The sequence below is a fragment of the Ornithorhynchus anatinus genome, chromosome 14, assembly GCF_004115215.2.
Source record: "Ornithorhynchus anatinus isolate Pmale09 chromosome 14, mOrnAna1.pri.v4, whole genome shotgun sequence".
Classification (NCBI taxonomy): Eukaryota; Metazoa; Chordata; class Mammalia; order Monotremata; family Ornithorhynchidae; genus Ornithorhynchus; species Ornithorhynchus anatinus.
Genome location: NC_041741.1, coordinates 38783915 through 38805344, shown reverse-complemented (window position 1 = coordinate 38805344; position 21430 = coordinate 38783915). Strand labels below are relative to the sequence as shown.

The 21430-nt window shown below is 39.5% G+C and overlaps 1 protein-coding gene across 8 annotated transcripts in view; it reads left to right on the top strand.

The window, feature by feature from the left end:
- The window catches only part of IGF1 (insulin like growth factor 1), an 89668-nt gene extending 68463 nt beyond the window's left edge, over nt 1-21205 (top strand). For 7 of the 8 annotated variants that reach the window (XM_029078629.2, XM_029078623.2, XM_029078627.2 and 4 more), the window contains one exon: nt 12687-21205. In XM_029078629.2, coding sequence (XP_028934462.1) covers nt 12687-12712 — 26 coding nt within the window. In that variant the 3' untranslated portion in view covers nt 12713-21205. Of the gene's footprint in view, nt 1-9129; nt 9184-12686 lie in introns of all 8 variants that reach the window. The other variant, XM_029078626.2, reaches the window with a different exon arrangement.
- Nucleotides 21206-21430: the final 225 nt, after the last annotated feature.

The following is a 21430-nucleotide window of genomic DNA, read 5'->3' as shown; positions in this document are numbered from 1 at the left end:
GACTGTAAACTTGTTGTGGGTGGAGAACTCGCCTACCAACTCTCCCAAGCACATAATTATATTGTATTATACTCTCCCAAGTGCATAATTAGTGCTCTGCACACAGTAAGTTCTTAATAAACACGACTGATTGACTGACTGATAGAACAGAACACCAGCAGGCAGTCCCAAAAACGGAGACCGGCCCTGAGAGGGCAAAAGAATCAATGCAGTAAGGAACTATCATTTGTTGTCAAGTGCTAGGTTTGACTTCTGCAGGCTCATTTCCAAACAACTCCCTATCACTGGAAAATGATTTTCAAACACTATGTTTACTCCAGCTACAAAGGGAGTGGGGAAATAATAATAGTAATAAATCTGGTATTTATTAAGTGCTTACTATGTGTCAGGCACTGTACTAAGCGCTGGGGTGGATACAAGCAAATAGGGTTGGACACAGTCGCTGTCCCATGTGGGGCTCACAGTTTCGATCCATTTTATAGATGACGTAGCTGAGGCACAGACAAGTGAAGTGACTTGCCCAAGATCACCAAGCAGACAAGTGGAGGAACCTGTACCCCCAGGAGAAAATGAACAGGACACTGCAGGACAGTTTCAAGTTTTGAAAGAATATTGCAAAATGAATAGTGACAGCTAGGAAATATTCATTCATTTAGTATTAATATGTACTAACCACTAGATTGGGTCTCTGGGAAAAAGTTCAGGTTTGATCAGTGGACTCTCCAGTGGAACAAGAAACAAAAGAAAAAATAGTTTTATAATAATGTTGGTATTTGTTAAGCGCTTACTATGTGCAGAGCACTGTTCTAAGCACTGGGGTATACAAGGTAATCAGGTTGTCCCACATGAAGCTCACAATCTTCATCTCCATTTTACAGATGAGGTAACTGAGGCACAGAGAAGTTAAGTGACTTGCCCACAGCCACACAGCTGACAAGCGGCAGAGCTGGGATTTGAACCCATGACCTCTGGCTCCCAAGCCCATGCTCTTTCCACTGAGCCACGCTGCTTTTTATCCAACCAGGGGTACTAGTTGTCACCTCCAGATGCATCTGTGTATAATTTATGGGTTTTTTCCCTCTTTTAAAACAAGCTAGCAAGATAAAGAATAAGTATCAATCGAGGAGAAGCTAGGTCCTAAGCAATCTCAAAGACCTCCAAATGAGGGTTTTAAAGAAACTTTGCTACTCTAATGCCAACCTACTCACTGTACTTTGATCTCATCTACCTTTCCTCCAACCTCTCACCCATCCCCTGCCTCTCACCTGGATTGCCTTCCCTCTTCATATCTGATAGACAATTACTCTCCCCACCTTCAAAGCCTCGTTAAAGGCAGATCTCCTATAAGAGGTCTTTCCTGACTAAGCCCTCTTCTCCCACTCCCTTCTGGATCACCCTTGCGTCGGATTTGCTCCCTTTATTCACCCCTCCCTCAGCCTCACTGTGCTTATGTGCATCCCATAACTTAGTTACTCATATTAATGTCTGTCTCAACCTCTACATGGAATTTCGTTGTGGGCAGGGAATGTGTCTATCAACTCTGTTATATATTACTCTCCCAAGCATTTAGTTCAGTGCTCTGCACAAAGTAAGTGCTCAATAAATATGATTGATTGATTGATTTAAAATAAACTTTATGGGAGAAGGGGAATTCATTTGTGTGGTCATGACTCTCTCTCACTTCCTAGAGAGGAAACTTCTTCCCTCTGATATAGCTGCAAAAGTGGCTCAGTGTATTAAATTGCACTTTAAATCAGGCATTCCCAAAGTGTTAGAGGTTTTCAGCTGAGCACACCTCACATGATAGACCTCAAAACCCATTCACCAGTTTTCTCAACAGAGAGAGTTACAGAAACCCAAACAAGGAGGAAAGCAAGATCTTCTCCCACAGAATTTATACGGTGTCACCAGCTTTCATTTGCAATGCTACATTTAGGCCCTGCATCCTGCTGAATGAACGAGGTCCAGTTACTACCAGGATCAACAAATATCCATTACAAAGGCACGTCTTACCTAAAAAAGCAACTCTAGTTTTTTCCTGCAAATGGATGGAACATTTTGCTTCAAACTAAAACCAACAAAACATCAATGGTTTGATGACTGAATTTGGGGTACCAGAGGTTTCATAGGTTTCTGTGCAGACTATATGAATTCTAACATTAAGCATTTGGTCTGGCCAATACCAAGAAGTTAAACAAAGAAAGATAAAAAGAGCCTTGGAATCTGTTAAAAAAAAAAGGATGTTCTATTTTCGCAGCTGGAGAGAACAACTGTGGCTAGACAGAATTTTGACTGGCCAGGAAAAGAGTAAATTGACAGGATGAAAGTTGGGGAGAGTTGTACAATCAGTCTGGGGGTGTTTGTTTAAGATATGGCTCCCCAAACTCTGGGTTGGGAAAAGGGCTTATTGAAAGGATCCCAAGGCAAGACACTGGTTTCTGTCCCTAGATATTAGTAGGCTCTGGTGATGTCTCAGGTTTTCATCTGGAAAGGTGAATTGGCAGCATTTTTTTTTGTCCTAAGAGGCTTTAAATTACTCTGATGAAAACCTGATTAAATATTATCAATCTCTTTCTTGCTTAAGAATCATCTACTCAGAAAAATTCTAACTCCCCACGTATTTACCTTCTTGAAGGTTGCAACATAGAAGCAGTGTGGCCTAGTAGAAAGGGCACAAGCCTAAGAGTCAGAGGACTTGGGTTCTAATCCTGACTCCACCACTTAACGTATCCTGACTCCATCACTTAATTTATCTGTGCCTAAATTGCCTCATCAGGAAAAAGGGGATTAAGGCTATGTGAGCCCTATTTGGCACAGGGACTGTGTCCAATCTGATTTTCTTGTATCGAGTCAGTCAGTATTGTTTATTGAGCGCTTTCTGTATGCAGAGCATTATACTAAGGTCTTGGGAGAGTACAGTATATCAATCTAACAGACACAGTCCCTGTCCACAACGACCTCACAGTCTAAAGGGAAGACAGACATTCATATCAATAAATAAAATTACAGATAGGTACATAAGTGCTATGGGGTTGGGAGAGGGGATGAATAAAGGGAGCTAGTATCTACCCCATCACTTAGTACAGTACCTGGTACATAGTAAGTGCTTAACAAATACCATTTTGAAAATACCTAAAAGAATTTTCCCATTTCATTTATTTGCCCATCAATAATGGTATCATGATTGATAAAGTCAATAATGCCTTTATCATTAGTTAAATTATAAAAATAACAGTCAAAGAACCCAAGACAAGCCTCTCTCTTAAAAGTGAAGAGATTTAGGAAGAGAAAAATTAAGTAGTAATAATGATAATGATAGCAATAATTTTAATAAGCTAAGTATTTGCCAAATACTGTGCTAATCTACTGATTGATTCACTGATATACCAAAGTGCAGTATTATGCTCAGGGTTGGTAGGAGAACATTGGATTTGCTACAGTTCCAGTCCCACAAGCTCACAATCTAAGTGGGAGGGAGAGCAAGTGTTTAATTCCCATTGTGCACGGAGGTGAAGTGACTTGCCCAAGGTCACACAGTAGGCAAATGGCAGAGCCAGAACTAGATACAGGTCTCCTGACTTCCCAAGTCCCGCCACACGCTAGATGGTACCGCCTCTCTTGTGTTCGGCTCCCTGGCTCATTGTCTCCAAGTGGCTCCACGACTCCCAGAAAATCACTGGATTATCTTGGTACTCCACATCTCTCTTCTGACCTCTAATGATTGCAATATATTTTTATGTTTAAAAGACTCAAAATGATAAAAGACTGGCTTTCCCTTTGGTTCTAGAAACCAAACGATCTGGTGTAATTCAATGACAAAACACTGAAGAAACCAGAAAACCTAGATGTGGCAGAACTTGAGGGAAGAAAAATAATAATAATGTTTTGGTTTAAAATGACCTGGCCATCCTCCTATGACTCTATTTGGCCTATATCGGTGACATTGCAGGAATCTGCCAGTGCACTTTTATAAATGCCACATCAGAGCTGAGTACACTGTCTGAGCCTCTCATCAATTCCAAAAACAACTGACTCTGGGCAAGATAATCTCTTTCAACTTTTTCTTTTAAAGAAGTGGAGACAAATGCAAACAGCTAACCAAATATGTGGTCCACAGAATCAACAGTCGAAGTAGTATTTTGCTCTAACCTGCTTTACAATGTCCCACAAAAATATTAAACTCAGTGCCAACATTTTGCAGCCTGATAGAACGTCATTGGGACTTCTCTGATTTTAAGATTAAAGCAGGCATGTAACATAAAAGGATAAGGGGCATGAAATGGAGACATCCACGAATAAATGGCGAGAATCTTAGAATTACATACTGTTGTACCATAATACTGTCTAACCCAAAGGACCAATATGTGAGAAAAGTCAGCCGAGTTGCCAATGCCTTGGGAATCTGAATATTTGAGCTCGAATGGAAGCAGCCACTTCCTTCACGACAACCAGTTACTAACTCTCCAGCTCAAGGGAGGGTATTGTCTGCTTCACTTGACTGGGAGGAACTGGATCTTCTATAGGCCCTGCTGAGGAGGAGAAGACCCGGCCCAGCCCACTTAGGGGATTAATCAGGAATTGATTTGGTAACCTAAAACTTGCATTTGAGAAGGGATCTATGTATTCAATTCATTAATACCAAGCCCACAGTCAGATCTGATGAAGCAAGAAATATTTCTAAAGCAAACTCCAAGACTTCTTTATATCCATCGTATTATAGAGATGTGGAAACATTCTAATTATATAAAATGTGGAAGAATCATTATCACTAATGGGTCATTCTATCAAGTGTTTCTATGATCCCTAAATTTCCCTGGCTCTAAATGAACTGTGACTATATTGTTGGACAGGGCTCCTGACAAAGATTCTAGGCAGGGCTGTTGTTGGACTGGGCTAGGAGAGAGCTGAGTCAAAGAACTATTTGTCTATGTAGAAACAAGTTCAGCTAGCCTTCCTGAATATGGCCTAGTGGGGCCACAGCATTAATTAGGGTAAACAGGGCATGAAAATGAGTAGGGGGAAATGAAATTATCAGCTCCCTTGCCCTGGGAAGGGACACCTCCTTGTGTGAATGTATTTGTGTGTGGATGTGAATGTGGATGTGTGTGTGAGAGACCGATAGATTGAGAGAGAAAAAGAGAGCGAGGCTTCTGTCTTTTTTATAAATCTTGATCTACTCATCATGCAGAATGTTTTTACCATTCTCCCTAGCTCTAACCACTAAAAAGAAGTCAGGATATCTGAGTGCTTGATAGATTTTCCTGTGTGCATGTGTGTGAATTGCTGGAATGAGGGGTCCATCTCCCTCCCTTCAAAATAGAATTGTTCTCCTAGAATAAGATTTACTCTACGTTGCCAACATTCCTGAAGAGGTTTTAATCTTAAAACTTTTACTAATGTAAATATGTGTAAATGCATGTAATATTTATGCAGAGGAGAATCACACCTTCCAATATTCTTCTAAACAGCTTTTTGAGCTATACGTTAAAGATTTCAAGTTGAGAATGGAAGAGTTCTAGATGACCTCATTTTAGTAAGGTGATGAAAATCTAAGACCCGGAAAACAGTAATAATGACACCAAAAATTGGTCACTGACATTAACCCTAGCCCCTGTTCTTTCAAAAAGGACCAGGTGTAGCTATACCACACCTGGAGAGAGACAAAGAATTGGATACACCAAGAGAACCACAATACTTGGTTTCCAGAGCCAGTCAACTCTACCTATCTGTCTTCTTCAATCAATCAATCCTATTATTGAGTGCTTACAATGTGCTGAGCATGATACTAAGCACTTCTTCTCCTTTGTCTATTGAAACTTCTTTTAGAGAGGTGGGGAGATTTACTCTGCAAGCACTCTAGTTCCAGAAGAGAGTTCAAATTCCCTTACCAGTCTCACCCTGCCTCTATGGCTCTGAGAGGGTTTTTATTTTAATCCACCTCCATTTCCTATTCCACTTGAAATTATACCATCTGTATTTGTAGATGAACTGTCTGAATCAAAAGAGCGAGCCTGATGGTTATAGAAAATGCAGTTATTTAATATACTGTGTAGGCATAGCCCAACGATCATCCTGAGCAGATGGGAATCTCGGTTTTTAAGGTCATATTCAAAAACAATGAGTAAATTGCCAGCCGTTTGATTTATCTGCCTGACAGGGATGAAAGGCTGAGGCAACCCTGCTGGAATTTGAACTTGTCGTTCCAAGGAGTTTAAAAATTCCAAAGCAGATATTTAGATGACGAGGTCACTCTCAGCTACTCACAGTACTTCCATATCAAATACCTAATAAAACAGCAGCACATGACTCTCAACAGGCATATGATTCTCAAGTATTTCTCCAGGACATGATATTGTACAAAACTTTGCTTATTCTATGTGAGCAGGGCTGGAAATTTAAATCCTTAAAGCATCACTGCTTCCTATGTGAACTCAAAACTGCCCAATATCATACTCCTCCATGCCTGCTTTTTGTCTTAGAGGCAAGGGTCTAAAGAGTTCAAACAGTGGAATAGTGGCAGTCAATCCCAGGCCTGATTTCAAGAAATTTCAATAATCATCATTTCTATTAATAAATAGATGGGGTGGTTTTATTAAGTTGGTAAAAATGTAAGATCTTGAAAATATCAATCATGTTCTCTATTAATGAGAAATTTTGTGCTTTCAAAAAGGAGCTGAGGCTACACTATATTTTTAAACCGGATATAGGCAAATAATGGAGTGCATTTTGAGATACTAGGTTCTTGGTCCCTTTCACATCTTCACTCTCATGGCATAGAATAGGTTGATCAGTACTGGACCTACACCACAGATCAGCTTTTCTCCATTAATGATGAAGAAAATGATTAGACAGTGCAACTTCAAGATTTGACTGTCTATACCATCAATGGCCTTGGGCTCAAATGAGTTTTTCAGAGCAACCAACTTGGCTATGGATGTCCAGGATCCAAATCTGCTAATAAGGCCTAATGTTTTTGCCAAGTACCTGAATAGAGCAAAGAGAGCTCTTGGTGAGACTCCCTGAATTTCTGTGTTGTCTTGCTGCAAAGATCGTGTCTGTTTTTTGGTCGGAAGCCAAGTTGACATTCAGGGAGAATATGGTTAATCCCGAAAATCACTGGCACATTTAAGTGGGGCAGACTGTAGCATCAAGGCACATCATTAGCTCTATGCTGTAGTCATTAAAATCAAAATTGGGTTCTGTCTGTAACTTCATGGTGTGCCGGGTTCCCACACACTTACAGGCTTGTAGTCCTGTGGTCTTCCTGGAAGAAAGTGACCGGACCCAGGCTCAGCCACGTTTTTGATGAGAGACTCCATATCCAACATAGTAGGTAAGCAAGATTATTCAGTAGGTTATCCAGCCTCTGCCTAGAATCTTGTTAGGAATGTAAAGCACTAAGATATACTGGGATTTTACAGTCTCTACTTCACCTTTCTCCTTGATTAAAGTAGGATCTTCCAAGTCTTGTACCATTTTTCAGTCATATTTTGAGGCATAGTCCCATCCTTTCTGGTAGATTTCTGTAGGAATGACATCAGATCTCTTCATCTTCCCACCCAAACCCTCTCTGCTGGCTGACTTTCTCATCACTGTGAACACCACCACAAATCCTCCCTGTCTCTCAAGTCCACAGCCTTGGCATTAAACTCAACTCATTGCTCTCATTCAACCCACATATTCAGTCAGTCACAAAATGCTGTCAATTTTGTCTCCACAATCTTTCTAGAATCCTCCACTTTCTCTTTATCCAAATGGCCACCATGCCGGACCAAGCAGTGGTCATATACTATCTAGAATACCGCATCAGCCTCCTCAATGACTTCTCTGCCTACAGTCTCTTCCCTCTCCAGTCCATGCTTCACTCTATTGCCCAGATCATTTTTCTAAAGAGTCACTCTGCTCTAATCTCCCCACTCCTCAAAAAGCACCAATGGTTGCCCTTCCATTTCCACATCTATCGGAAACTCCTTACAATTGGTTTTAAGGCACTTTAATCAGTTCTCCCCTTCCTACTCATGCTACTCAGACTTCCTAGTCTCCCCTCACTCATCTCCCATTAAAATTCAACCTACAAATTTTGCTCTTCTAATTCCAACCTAGAACTTATGCCTTGATCTCATCTTTCACACCCTCCTTCTTGCCTGAAACTCCCTCCCCCTTCATATCTGAAAGACCAACATTCTTTCAATTTTCAAAGCCCTAATGAAATCATATCTATTACAAGAAGTCTTTCCTAACTTCTAATCTCTTCATCATATTCTCTCTCCCTTCTGCCTGACCTATGTACTTGTGCCCATATTCCCAGCACTTTCATATTCATCCACCCTACTCCCACCCCTAGGTCATTTTATAGTCTGTTGCTTTCCATATCTGTAATTTGTTTTAAAAATTTCCCTCCCCCACTGCCAACTGAATTGCACTATCCCAAGCCATTAATTAATACAGTACTCCACATGCAGTAAGTGCTCAATAAATACCATTGGTAAATTGATCTAGGTCCTTTGTTTTAACTCTGCCTTTGCCCAGATATGGCCTATCCCACACTTTATTCAAATCTACATGAGTCAAAAACCAATACTCATTTCCAAAGCCAACTCCCAAAAACATGTTTCCTAATAATATAACCCTTTCTGGCTTCATTTTCAAAGTCACTAAAGAGAGATTGGCAAATAGTAAATTGTGTTGCTAATCCTGGAATCAGATGAACATCATTTATCTCTGGTTATATGTCTGGATAATTTTGGCTCTGAGACCATGCTTTCCAGGATATCTCCTGGCTAATCTGGGAATCCACGTAGTTGTGCAGCTGTTCTGCAGAGGTGTTGAGGACCCTGCCTTGCTCTCCTCACCTTTCTGCCAGCCTACCTGGACTCTATGGACTAGCAGGAAGCTCCCAGAGCAACAGGAGGGTGAAAAACTGAAGAGGGTCTTCCCATCAAGCAGGTGGAAAGATGAAAGCCAAGGCGGGTTCTGATAATAATAATAATTGTGGTATTTGGTAAGCACTTACTATGCGCCAAGCACTTCACTAGGTACAGTATAAGTGGATTGAACACAATCACTCTTCCACATGGGGCTCACAGTCTAAGGAGGAGGGAATCCAATTATTTTTTCCCTCTTTTACAGATGAGACACCGAGGCACAAAGAAATCAAAGGACTTGCCCAAGATTACATAGCAGGCAAGTGGCTAAGCTGGGATCAGAACCCAGGTCTTATGACCCCGGGCCCATGCTCTTTCCATTAGGCCATGTTGCTTCTAGATCAAGACTGACAAATAGCTCAATAAGCACTATTCCTATCTGCACCACACATCTACCCAGAGATTGGTAGGTGTCGACATTTAATTTGCTCCGAGAAGCTTCAGGTCAAAGGAAGTTTTCCACTAGAAAAATCCTTTCACAAAATAGTCCTTGCCCAGTTCAGGAACAGCCTTTATGTAAGAAAGGCCTCCCACTTCATGAAGTCAGTATTTCTCAAGCGTCATGCCCTTCCTCTGCACCTGGGGCTGCACTAACCAAATCTAGATAATAGCACGTCATTTTATAATAGGCTTCCCCAAGATGTGAGTTAGTTGTGGATTGAAGCCAGGGTACCAAATTCACCAAACTTGATCACCGATGGAGATTTTTTAAAATAGATAGGCAACTGACTGAGATCAATTGATCAGTCAATCAGTGGTGATTATTAAATGCTTGCTATGTTCAGGGGACTATACTAAGTGCCTGGGAAAGTATAATAATTATTCTGAAGCCAGAGGTTCAGAGAATGGGTCAATCATACCTTGTGCCCAAGAAAGATCTGGTTAATAATAATGATGATAGTAATAATGAAAACAATAATAGTAATGTTTATTAGGTGCTTATTATGTACCAAGCACTATCCTGAGCACTAGCCTAATTACAAAGAAAATCAGATCAGAGTCCATGTCCTACCCAGGGCTCACAATCTAAAAGGAAAGGGAAGAGGTCTTCAAACCCCATTTTTTAGATGAGGAAACTGAGCTGACCTTTAGAAGAACTGACCTGCCCTGCCTCATAACGATCCCAAAGACCTTGAAAACAAATACTTGGATGATCCTATACCGGGGTGATCCTATATGGATCCCCGGGAAAACTAAAGAATGCCTTTATCCCTAGAGAAAGGACGACTTTCCTTTCAAAAGTCTGCCCTGCTTTGGTTGGTTTGTTTGCTCTGGATGAGCTGATGAAGTGAAAAGTTGAAGTGAAAAGTTTTTGCTTGCCTGAAATGGGGACAGTTTCATAACCCTTCAAGAAGTGATTATGAGGTAGGTTCCAGCACTGACTGCTGTTCTTAACATGGCTGTCATTTGCCATTCATCCCCTGCATAATTAAATTAAGACAATGAGCAAAGCAACAGATGTGACTGAGACCACAGTCCCTGCGTACTTTTGTTATATCACTGTCATTGTCTGCAACAAAGGAATCATGTGCAAAACCCTGGGAAGAGAGCCAAACTCGAACCAGACATTCCAGCTGGTTTTGAATGGTCTCAGCTGTATGTGTTCGCGGGAAACGTGCTACTTGAGGAGGAGCCCGGGGTTGGTCGTGTGTGGCTGCCTGTGCTTCTGATTAGCTGCAATGTCAGGCCTAGAATCGGCCTTCCTGCCCCCCAGGTCTTGCTCAGACTCAAACCGACCCCTTCTATTGCAGGAGAGGAAAGAAAGCATCACATATTTGGCTTGGAGATAAAATACAACACTGGTACCCTTGACCTATCTGAGCGCAATGTCTTTCTTTGATGACTCAGCCATCATAAACTAGAGCCATGAACTAATAGAGGAGGCTTTTCTGCTTGGGAGGAAATGTCATGGATAAATACCAGGAAATTTTCTTCTAGAACTTTTGAAAGCCAATATGCCTGCCAGCGAATAAGACTGCAAAGCAAATTGCTTATATTCTCTTTGGATTTGTATTCCATTTCCATTCATTTTGGGTTATGCAAAGGCTAGATGTTCTATCTGGGAAGAGCCCTGGCTATTTCTTTCTCCTTCACTCTTCTACTGGACATCTTCTGGACATTTTGTAGAGATGCTAACTAGCTTGGTTAACCTGCATCTCCCAAGTGACTGGAAAACCCGAGCTTTGGGAACTCAAGGGTGACTGCCTTACACAACTGGTATTAAAACATACCAGACTTATGAAAAAGCCACTTAGGAAAAAGCCAGTGGTGAAAGGTGGCCCAGAGTTACCCAATGGAAAAATAGTACAAATTGCATGCAAGGTCCCTTTCTGTGAGTGATTCAAGGTCAAGCTAGACGATTATGAGCCCATTGTCCATCTCTCAATCAATCAGTCCTATTTATTAAGCACTTACTGTGTGCAGAGCACTGTACTAAGTACTTGGGAGAGTACACTGTAACAGATTTGACACACATCTTCCCTGACCACAAGGAGCTTACAGTTTCACACTTTTTATGATGTTTGTTAAGCGCTTACTACGTTCCAGGCACTGTTCAAAGCACCGGGGTAGATTCAAGCTAATCAGGTTGGACACCGTCCACGTCCCACATGGAGCTCACAGTCTTAATTCCCATTTTACAGATGAGGTAACTGAGGCCCAGAGAAGTTAAGTGACTTGCCACCCAGCAGACAAAAGGAGGAACTGGGATTAGAATCCAGGTCCTTCTCATTCCTAGGCCCGAGCTCGAAACTCCACTCCATGCTACATCTCAAAAAGATAATAATAATAACTGATTTCCTTAAGGATATCCACAGGTGGTGAGACACACTTATGTGGTTTGGAAGAAAGAGTTTCTTCCTCCTCCTCCTCCCATCTTTACTACACTGTTACATCAGGTCCTTTCACTGGGTAAACCCTAGAGGGTCTATCTACGGGCACAGAGCAGTCTTCAGGAGAAAGGGAGTGGGGCAGTGGGATTAGTCTAGTAGTGGTTCTGCCTTCTGCACAGATCCACTGCTTCATTCCTGTGTGATACCTCTACGACACAGCTCAGAGCGAGTGCAGCAGGTGATGCCTGAGCAGAGAATCTCTAACTCAAGCAGGGTTAGGCACGCCTGCTCCAACAGAGTGAGAGTTGGAGTAGGGGGAGGTTTCTCTCCCTTCTCTATTGCCCCCTCGTGCACCTCGGTTAGGAAAATGTACTGAATCTTTTAGATGGCACCTTTCTCCTGCATCAACCTGTTGATTATCCATCATCTCCTCAAAGCTTCTTGTTAAGGTAGGGAATAGACATGTACTCTCCCAGTTTTCCAGATGGGGAGCAAAGAGACTTCTAGGCCACTGATGGTTTGTCATAGCAAGAACTCAGACTTCGGGCTCCTAATTCTTTCCCATGGAGAGGCGAAGCTCACTTCCATTTCACAAGTTTCTCGAACAGAACGGAGGTCTTACACCTGTCCCCGTGCTCCTTCTCTGAAAATAAATTCCTCCAAAATAAACTCTTCACGATGACAGCAGAAGGACCCACTGAGTTGGTGAAGTTCAAGAAGCCCAAGGGTTTAACAACTTACCTGGGTGGGCAGGACTGACCCAAAGTGTCCCATTCGGGCTCAGATACTCCTACTAGGAGATAAGAAGGAGAGAAACTTTAGTTCCAGAGGTCATTACATGGACTGATAAGCAGTACTTTAGATCTGTTCATTAAGCCACGGTATTAGCTTAATTAAGATTAATGAGGATTTTTTTTCCCATTGTTTTCAGGAAGTACATTTGAAGAACGCAAGTAGAGGGAGTGCAGGAAACAGGAGCTACAGAATGTAAGAAATACCATCCAGAGGAGTGAAGGATGAATGTGCCACCTGCAGGATACTTTGCTGTAAATAAGTTATTTGTTAAACATTGGAAGACTTAAAAACAAAACATAGTTTTAATAAGCTTGATAAAATCTCAAATAATGGGCATTCTCCCAATGAACAATGCAACTAAACATTCCAATATTAAGTCTTTAGTACACATTGTCGCCAACCAACTCGCTGCTAAAATGCTGGAGTTGGTATATAGCTATTTGAGCTTTAAACTGTCTTCAATGTCCTGCACAAAATCTTAGTCCTGTGCCCTTCAAAAGCCCAGATACGCATGGGCCTTTGATGGACCCAATTGCACTAAATTAATCTATGAACCCGGCTGCTGGAGACATTCACCAGCCTTGTCTAAGTGGTTTTTTTTTTATTTGCACTTCTTTACAAGCCACAGCCTGTTTGTTTTACAGTGTCTGATAAGATTGTTTGTCTACCCCATTTATATTTGCACAGTTTGACATTCTCAGTAGCAGCAGCAGCAGTAAAGTAACTAACATTGTTTAACATACATGAATTCCATCTGTGGCATTTTGACCAAATATGGGTTGGAGACATTTATTTTTAGAGACAAAGCTTTATTTTTCCACATCTTGCTAAGGTGCAAGTAGTCGCAACTTGTGAAGCAAATAATTTTTAGAAGCAGTTAAAGCATATGTAGGCTCTTAAACCCTCAATGATTCCTTCAGGTTACAAAATGTTTTGCAACCTTATAAGTAACCTTTTTCCATGTAAAGCCGTATGTAAAATTTAGCATATCAACTATACAGATATATCAAGCAGTATGTAAAACTCTGTTTTATAGTACAATGGTGCTATTTTGTAGTTTGTTTTATGAGAGGGTCTGGCCAAAACCGTACCAGGTTCAAGCAAAGAAAAGATTATACTGTACGCCCAGCCAAAGATGACACAAAGGGAAGTACATTTTAAAATACAAATGTCAGTTTGGAAAGATGAGAAGTTCCATGTTTCAATTTCCAGTCCTCTGAAAACAACCTGAAAATAAAAAGTGCAGTTGCTTTCTTCTTGAGATTTGGGTCTGAGAATCTAGAGAGGAACCAGTCTAGTGGTGAGAGCAGAGGTGTAAGAATCAGGATTCAATTCTGGCTCTGAAAATTGTTCTTTGTTCTGCCACTGACTCCCCACTGTGTGACTGTGGGCAAGTCACTTCACCTCTCTAAGCCTCAGTTTTCCCATCTGTAAAATGGGAACACATCATTCACGACATCTACCTACCTCACAGGGGTGGGGTGAGAATTGATAAAATAATGGGTCAGATTCTTATCCTACGATGTTTCCTGAGAGATGTTGGAAAGCCTTTGAGATACTGGGCTAAAGAAACTTTAAGTAGGAAGTAGTATTACTATTACTGTACGATGCATTAACAGATTACTCAAACACAGAATCTATGTCCAGATTATCCCAAGAATAGTTTAAAAGCTTTTCAAAGCAATTTGGATTAACGTTTAATGATCACAGAATTGATTTCTGCCCACAGGTTTAAAATACTATATATACAAATATATATATATATGTACATACATATATTCTTATGAATGCAGAGAGAGAGAATCAAAGCCACTTTATCAGTGAAAAGGGAGCAAATGCTCCATTTCTGAGCATACATTGACCCTTTCAGGCATCAACATCCATTTAGTAAATATCTCTCCAAGGCATTAAATTGTACCTTCTCCTTTTTAAAAGACTTAGAAGCATCCCCATCTTACTGGCAGGGTGAGGTCTACTGATTTAACACACAACAATTTAAAATAATTAAACAATGTCTAATTAAGAGTCACAATATTCTCCATATCTAATACCTACTTTGTCTAGGGCTGCATTCTTTTTATTTTCATCAGTGAATGACATCTGGTAGCAAATACACTACAAAACTCCCTCCTCCAGACCAGAAAGTCTTGAACCATTGAAGCTAAGCTGCAGGGTGCACTAACAGGTCTGCCCTATAGAAATAGTAAAAGGGATTCAGAAATCCCTTCAAAAATCAGGGACAATAATGTCAATCAAAAAATCCAAGATAAAGCCTCTTTAGTTTACTAGTTGTATATGAGATTTTGCTCCTGGGGCACATTGATTTTTGTGCCTGGTGACATTACATGGCTGAGGTGGATCAGCGGCGGGGGCAAATCTTATCCCAAAAGTATAGGAATGGGGAAGTAGGTGGGGGGGAGATCTAGACCTCTCTCATCCTTTCCAGGAGTGGAGATACAAGAAGCTCTGGCAAAGAAAGTCCCTGTTTTGAGATCTGAGCTTCCATCTCATGGCAACTGGGCAAAAGAGCTACCCTACCTCTCCATTTTTTTTTTCTAAACCCTGAGAACACTTTCTGGTGGACAATGTGGCAATTTATCCCCAAGCTTGGAAATGTAACCAGGTGCAACTCAGGAGAGTTAATTGAGTTTCTTCAGTTGCCCCTTGCTAAATTCAATCGCAGGTCTTGTTGGCAAAAACTAACAACTTGGGGATCTTGACTCTATTCAGGTGACTTGCATGTGGTGAAAGAAAACATAGTTTTGAATTTGAGAATTTGTTTGGTAGGTGGTACATTACAAACAAATCAGAGAAACTGCTGCTACCCCTCAGAGTCCCTGGTCCCGTTCCTTGCCCTCTTGCTCTTTTTAGAGCACTTTAAAGTGGCTGGCTTTGAATCTGCGTGATTAGAGTCTAAGAGAGTGAGCTGGCCATGGGGCAGTGTCTGACCACCCTTACCAAGATTTAGGTAGTGACAGAGAGGAAGAAGTGGGAGAATCTCAAAAAGGAAAACATCTAAGAATTTAATCTTCCTAATAGGTGATACTTAGAAAACGTTTACATGAGAGGCATATATCGGCCCAAGAGAGTCTGCCATTATTCAGGTCTTTTAATCCCTCCATTCTACCTACACAGAAGACTGTGTTTAGAGGCAGTTGCCTCAAATCTTTTCTTCTTTTGTAACACTATGCTCCCTCTTGATTAAACTCTCTGGAGCACATACTATGGGAAAGAGTGGGCTGATGAGTAAAATGTACTCTGAATTCCCACTGGCTTGGTCATTTCTCTGACCAAGGGAAGTTGTCTGAATTCTCAAACGCACTGGAGAAAAGCACCGTAAATAGGCAGGCAGAAGAAGGGTAACCGTATTTGGAAATTTTTATTCTTAAATGAAAAATATCCAATAAATTTAGGCTTTAAAATGTTCATTCCACCACTCAGCTACCAGTGGACCGATTACCACAACAGCTGAAAAATTATTCCCTGGATGCGTTACATCTAGACCATTACATGACTTAAAATGGAGTTGGTTGTCATATAGGCAGATTTCTCAACTGATCCTAAGCCATAAAAAGATACCATCTTCATTTCACTAAACCAAGGATAATCTGTTTTCTGGAAGCATTGACAGAAGAAGAGGAGGAGGGGGGAAGAACAAAGTAAAGAATGTTCTATGCCATTCTAATAGCTCAGAATGTTTTTAATTAAAAAAGTCAACACATAATATATATTTTATTTCTGCTAGCAAATGGGTAGGATGATAGAGAGCAGAAAATATGTTAGAGTAGATGTGGACCAATAAACGAGGTCTCTCAACCTGAGAGCACTCTTTTTATTTGAATCTTAATTCCCTTGCTGCTTTCTTAAATAGCTCAAACTTTTTTCAGAACATACATGACAAGAGAATATAAATAATACCGTTATTGGATCAGCCCAGTGAACTCTTGAGTCCTGAATTATCTCTCTGGCAATTGCCATAAAGGATTCTTAGAGGAACTATTTGATGGTTATCCTCTTTGACATGCATCTTCACTGCTATGGATGCACCATCTAACATCTCAAACATTTCTCTCTGAAATTCTTATTATGACCTCTCATCCATGGATTTATACCTTTCTTGAAGTTACTGATACATTTTGTCTGTATATCATTCTACGAGAACAGAATATGCTCACCATCCTCTCTGTGAATGAGTTCGTCCTCTTGTTTAGAACTGAACACCAATGGGCATCAGAAGTTGCTTCCAAACACTTCCTAAAATGGATGCTCTCTTTACAGAACTTAATGCAAGTAAGATGACTATACATTAGCCAGATTCTGCCTTTTGGCAAATTTAACTGGCCAGATCTGAAACCTCTGTCTATTCAATTGAATCCAATCTTCGAAGGTTGGGCATAACACACATCAGTTCACAGAAAATGATTCTCCTAATTGTCCGTGAAAAGGGCTGACCTATGCAGGGACCATTCTCAAATCACCTGTCTCTCGATGATTTGCATACTGAAGCATGGAGCCATATATTTAGAATGATGATGTGAAGACCTTCAAGACAAGCAAGTACATTCTGAATGAGGCTTTAAAAGGGATATGTAGCATTTTTGCTTTACTAATTACTGATTTGGCCAGCAAAGCCAAAGTGGTGCTATTGTTTGTGTAAGAAAGTACTAAATAAAATAGAAAAGAAACCATAGAAATATTTTTTTAAATATGAAAATGACAATTCTACAAATATAGGCTTATTGAATAGAATAATGTGTAGCCATCATCTTTCAACTTTTAACCATTCACAAGCAGCAAACTGTCCACTAAGCTGCTAGGTTATAGGGACAACATTAGGGAGTAGAATGAAAGTTAGAGTGCCACATTATGTTTCAGGTTCTTGAGTTCCCCAAGACTTTCCTATAGTGTAGTAGAATAAAGTTCCTAGACTAAGAATGTGGTACACAAATGAAGGAACATATTCATTGATTAATGGCAGAGCTAAAATGACGTTTCAATTAATTTGTGCAATCATGGTAGACTCAAATGATCAAAATGTAGGAGACCTTTAGCGCCGAAAAAGAAAACCATAAATGGCCATCTTTCAAAATAGTTTTTTGGCCTCTCCCCTTGTGAAATTCTTTGGCATTTCTTGGTTGGTTGAAGATGTTCTTCCTTTCACCAAGCATCTTGTTGAGCATTTAGCTTTACTTATCTAAAGCAAAGTCTCTGCTCTTGTTGGGATTTGATGAACAAAGTAGTCCCAAAGTGAGACAGAGGTTATCTACTGATAATGAAAAGAACAACTTACAAGAAAGCATTGAAAGAAATGGCTAACAGTCTGTGAAGTTTTTTTTTTAACTTTATATAGTCTCTTTGAGCATCTTCATGTTCAAAAATGACTCAGTTCAGTTTTTTTTGGAATGAGGGATAGTAAGTTAAACCCAAATAGAGATATCTTTGAAACTTTAGGCTAGATAGAAAATGTATGTTTGACTTGATGAAGTTATAATCAGTCTATTTAAAACGTTTTAAAGTTATTTTTTAGTCTTAAAGGAATTGTACTAATTTATTAGAGACATATCTATTCAGCTGGCTCCCCCCTAAGTACACTGCTTCCATTCAAATTCATCCTGCTTCCATTCAAATCCATCTTCCAGGTGCCAAGATTTCACTCAGACCTCTCCTCTTTTATGTTTGCAAATGACCAGTCTATTCCAATGCCTCCACATTTCTGATTTTAAAATTGAAGGATAATAATTGGCCACAAATCCAGAGCCTTTCTTGGTAAAGCTTATCAAATCTATCTATTTTAATTGTGGAAATATCATAAAGGAATTTTTAAGTGCTAATGTTTAATCTTACAGTACACATTTTGCTTGTCACTGTTCTAATATTCCGAAATAGATTTTCATGTCAGATTCCAGAAAATGATATCTATATATATAAATTTTTTTCTGTATGATTTTTACAAAAAGGAAGTTAGAATAAAGTTTGAAGCTTGACTGCATATAGTACAGTATAAAGATACCAGTCTAACAGGGACCAAACCAACAAGGACCTCCCTGGTACTTTCTTTAAAGTTAAGAAGTCTCATTCCTGTGGGACAGAGGGTGTTGTTTTTCAATTGTCCTTTTTCTTCCAATCGAGATTTTAGTCATTTTTTCCTTTCTCTTATTTTATAATGCATTATTCCAAATGAGTTATAGGTATGTTTTCTTCTCTTTCCATCCTTCAGTGATCATTATGATATTTTTCTTTCTTAAAGGGAAAAGCTCTTTTATAGTCCAGATTCTCTCCCTGCTGTGCCGAGAGTCCCATCAGTTCACTTCAGATGATCTGATTATTTTTAAATTGATGAGAGATGGAATATCTGTTTTTTAAGTCGTTTGAAACCTGTTTTTCTTATAAAGAAACTTTACCCCATTGTAATACTTCGCATGTTTTCCAGTTATCACTGCATATATTCTAAAAGTGAAAGATACTCAGTTTCTTTTGATCAAACTGCACTGATGTACAGTAGTTTTAACATAGGATAAAGTGGCGACAGAATGATCCTGATTATTTTAATTATCCACCTGGAATCTCAAGTCCATTACTCTTTTAATCTTGTTTTGCTCTGCTATCTCTGTTCACTTTTTTTGAATTGTTCCTTATACAATATTTCTGCTGCTAACCACTCTGCAGGGGTGCCTCTCAGCCCTCAAGGTATTTACTAATAGTTCTTATGTGTATCTGTGTCTTATCTTTTCACTCTATTCAGAATAGGATTCACAAAAACTTAATCAAATCTCATTTAGCCTGTATCTAGTTTACACAAGGGCTCCAAACACTGTATCAAACTTTCATCGGAAAAGAGGATGTAATGAAGTATGAGAGCCAAGGCTGCATCACATATTGTGCTTCATTAGTTTGATCGCTTTTAGGTCAAGTGTGATAAACAGACCTGCAAACACTGAACACATTTTTCCTGCCCCAAAATAATAGGAGAATGACTATTGGAAGTTCACAATCATATCTATCTTAACCGCAGAAAGTAATATTTAAGAAATTAATCCTGAGTGTACGTGATGAAAGAGTATCGATCCCAATGACTTCTAAAAATGTAACTGAATGTTCATCTTTCATTTATGGTGTATTAAGCAAATTTGGGCAATGTATTGATAGAGGTTCAAAATAAAGTGGTATATCAGTCATTTCTTTAGTAATCACTTTAAAATGAATCATGTTTGATTGATTAGTCCTTCAGGACAAGGTTGACATAATGTGTCATTTCTTGAGAAAGCTACTGTAATATAGCATAATTTTCATTATTGAGGACTTTGCAACAGATATGTATTTGAAAGCTCTTATTACACAAGAAATGAAAGTAAACTGTACACTGAAATGGAAGTATAGAATTTGTCCAATTGAAATATACAAGATGTATGACTTATGTGATATATCGATTCACAATAAAGCAAAATGAAATATGTGACACAAATCAATGTAATCAAAAGTGAATTATAATCCATACTTCAGAGTGATGTGAAAAATGTCTTCTTGATCTGATCACATAGTAAAATACATGATCTCTCTAAAGAGTTGTACTCAAATATACCTTTTGCAGAATGTGGTATTTCTTTCTATACGGATATCATACAGCCCCTCTGGCTGCTAACTGGAAAGATGTTGTTAGCATCAAACCTCAGGATTACCATCACAGAAAAACAAAGTGAAATATTAATAAACCTGGAATTCACTGGGTAAGAACATACAGTTTTGTTCCATTTTTTTAAAAAAAATTATACCCTTTTTAGGGGTTTAGAAGAAAATCCAATTTTAACGTTTGCTTATAAGGAAATTCCTGGTCTATGGGCAAAAGACAAGGGCCCCATTTACATTGATGGCCATTTTTTTCATGAAAAAGCCTGAGTTTCTATGCTACAAGAGCAAATTTGCCACTATTAATGCAACTCTCAAATTCCCAGTACAAGTAAATACCTTCACGTAATTGCAGCTATGACCTGTTCACTTTAAATGATGCGATCCATATTAAAAACCACTAACTATGCTTATTAATTTTGTCTGTGCTTATTCATATTGCAATGTCAATACTTGATGACAAGTAATATTTCATACTGTGTATGTAACATCATTGTGTTGCAGAGAAACCCCAGGATACCTCAACAGTGTCATTTGTTGGGCTATAATCTCCATTTGGCTCTTTCAAACCTACTAGGATTAAATCACAGGTCAAAGTCAGGAACCCTTTTTGCCAAAACAATTAATTGGGGAAACTATGAAAGTTAATCGCAAAGAATCCTGCTTCTTGGCAACAATGCTAAATCAACCACCTGTTCTTCTTCTCTCTACAACTTGTCAAATTCCATGTTGTTCCATTAACATTAGTGAATCGTGCTTCTAAAGATTTTTATATGCAGGCCCTGAAGTTGGAAGATCACGCTGACCTATTTTCAAATTACATCTACTTTGCCAACAGAAAAGGGCTTTGTCATTCTGTGTACGTAACGATTAACACACCCTTTGGTTTGTAGAATGTATGGAAATGTGTTGCAGCCCTCTTGGTTTCAGGTCCAAAATGTGAAGCATTGCTGTGAGAGGGTATCTTTCTAATGTATTTGTATGTATAGTTTACACCTCTGTGAGGTCTAATAAAGATAATGGTTAATAACACCTGGCTTCTAAAATGTTCTTTTCTCAACCCTGGAATGGGACGAGGTTCTCCTGAAAAGAATCAGGCAATCAACCGGGACAGAAATAGATAGAAACTCACTCAAGGATACTTCACTCAATCGGGATTTAGCCCTCGAAAGATTTTACCTTGGACTTCAAGTAGGGTTTGAACTTCCAGAAAGGAAGGACTTGGGATCTGGCGAAGAAACCAAACAGCTTCCAGGT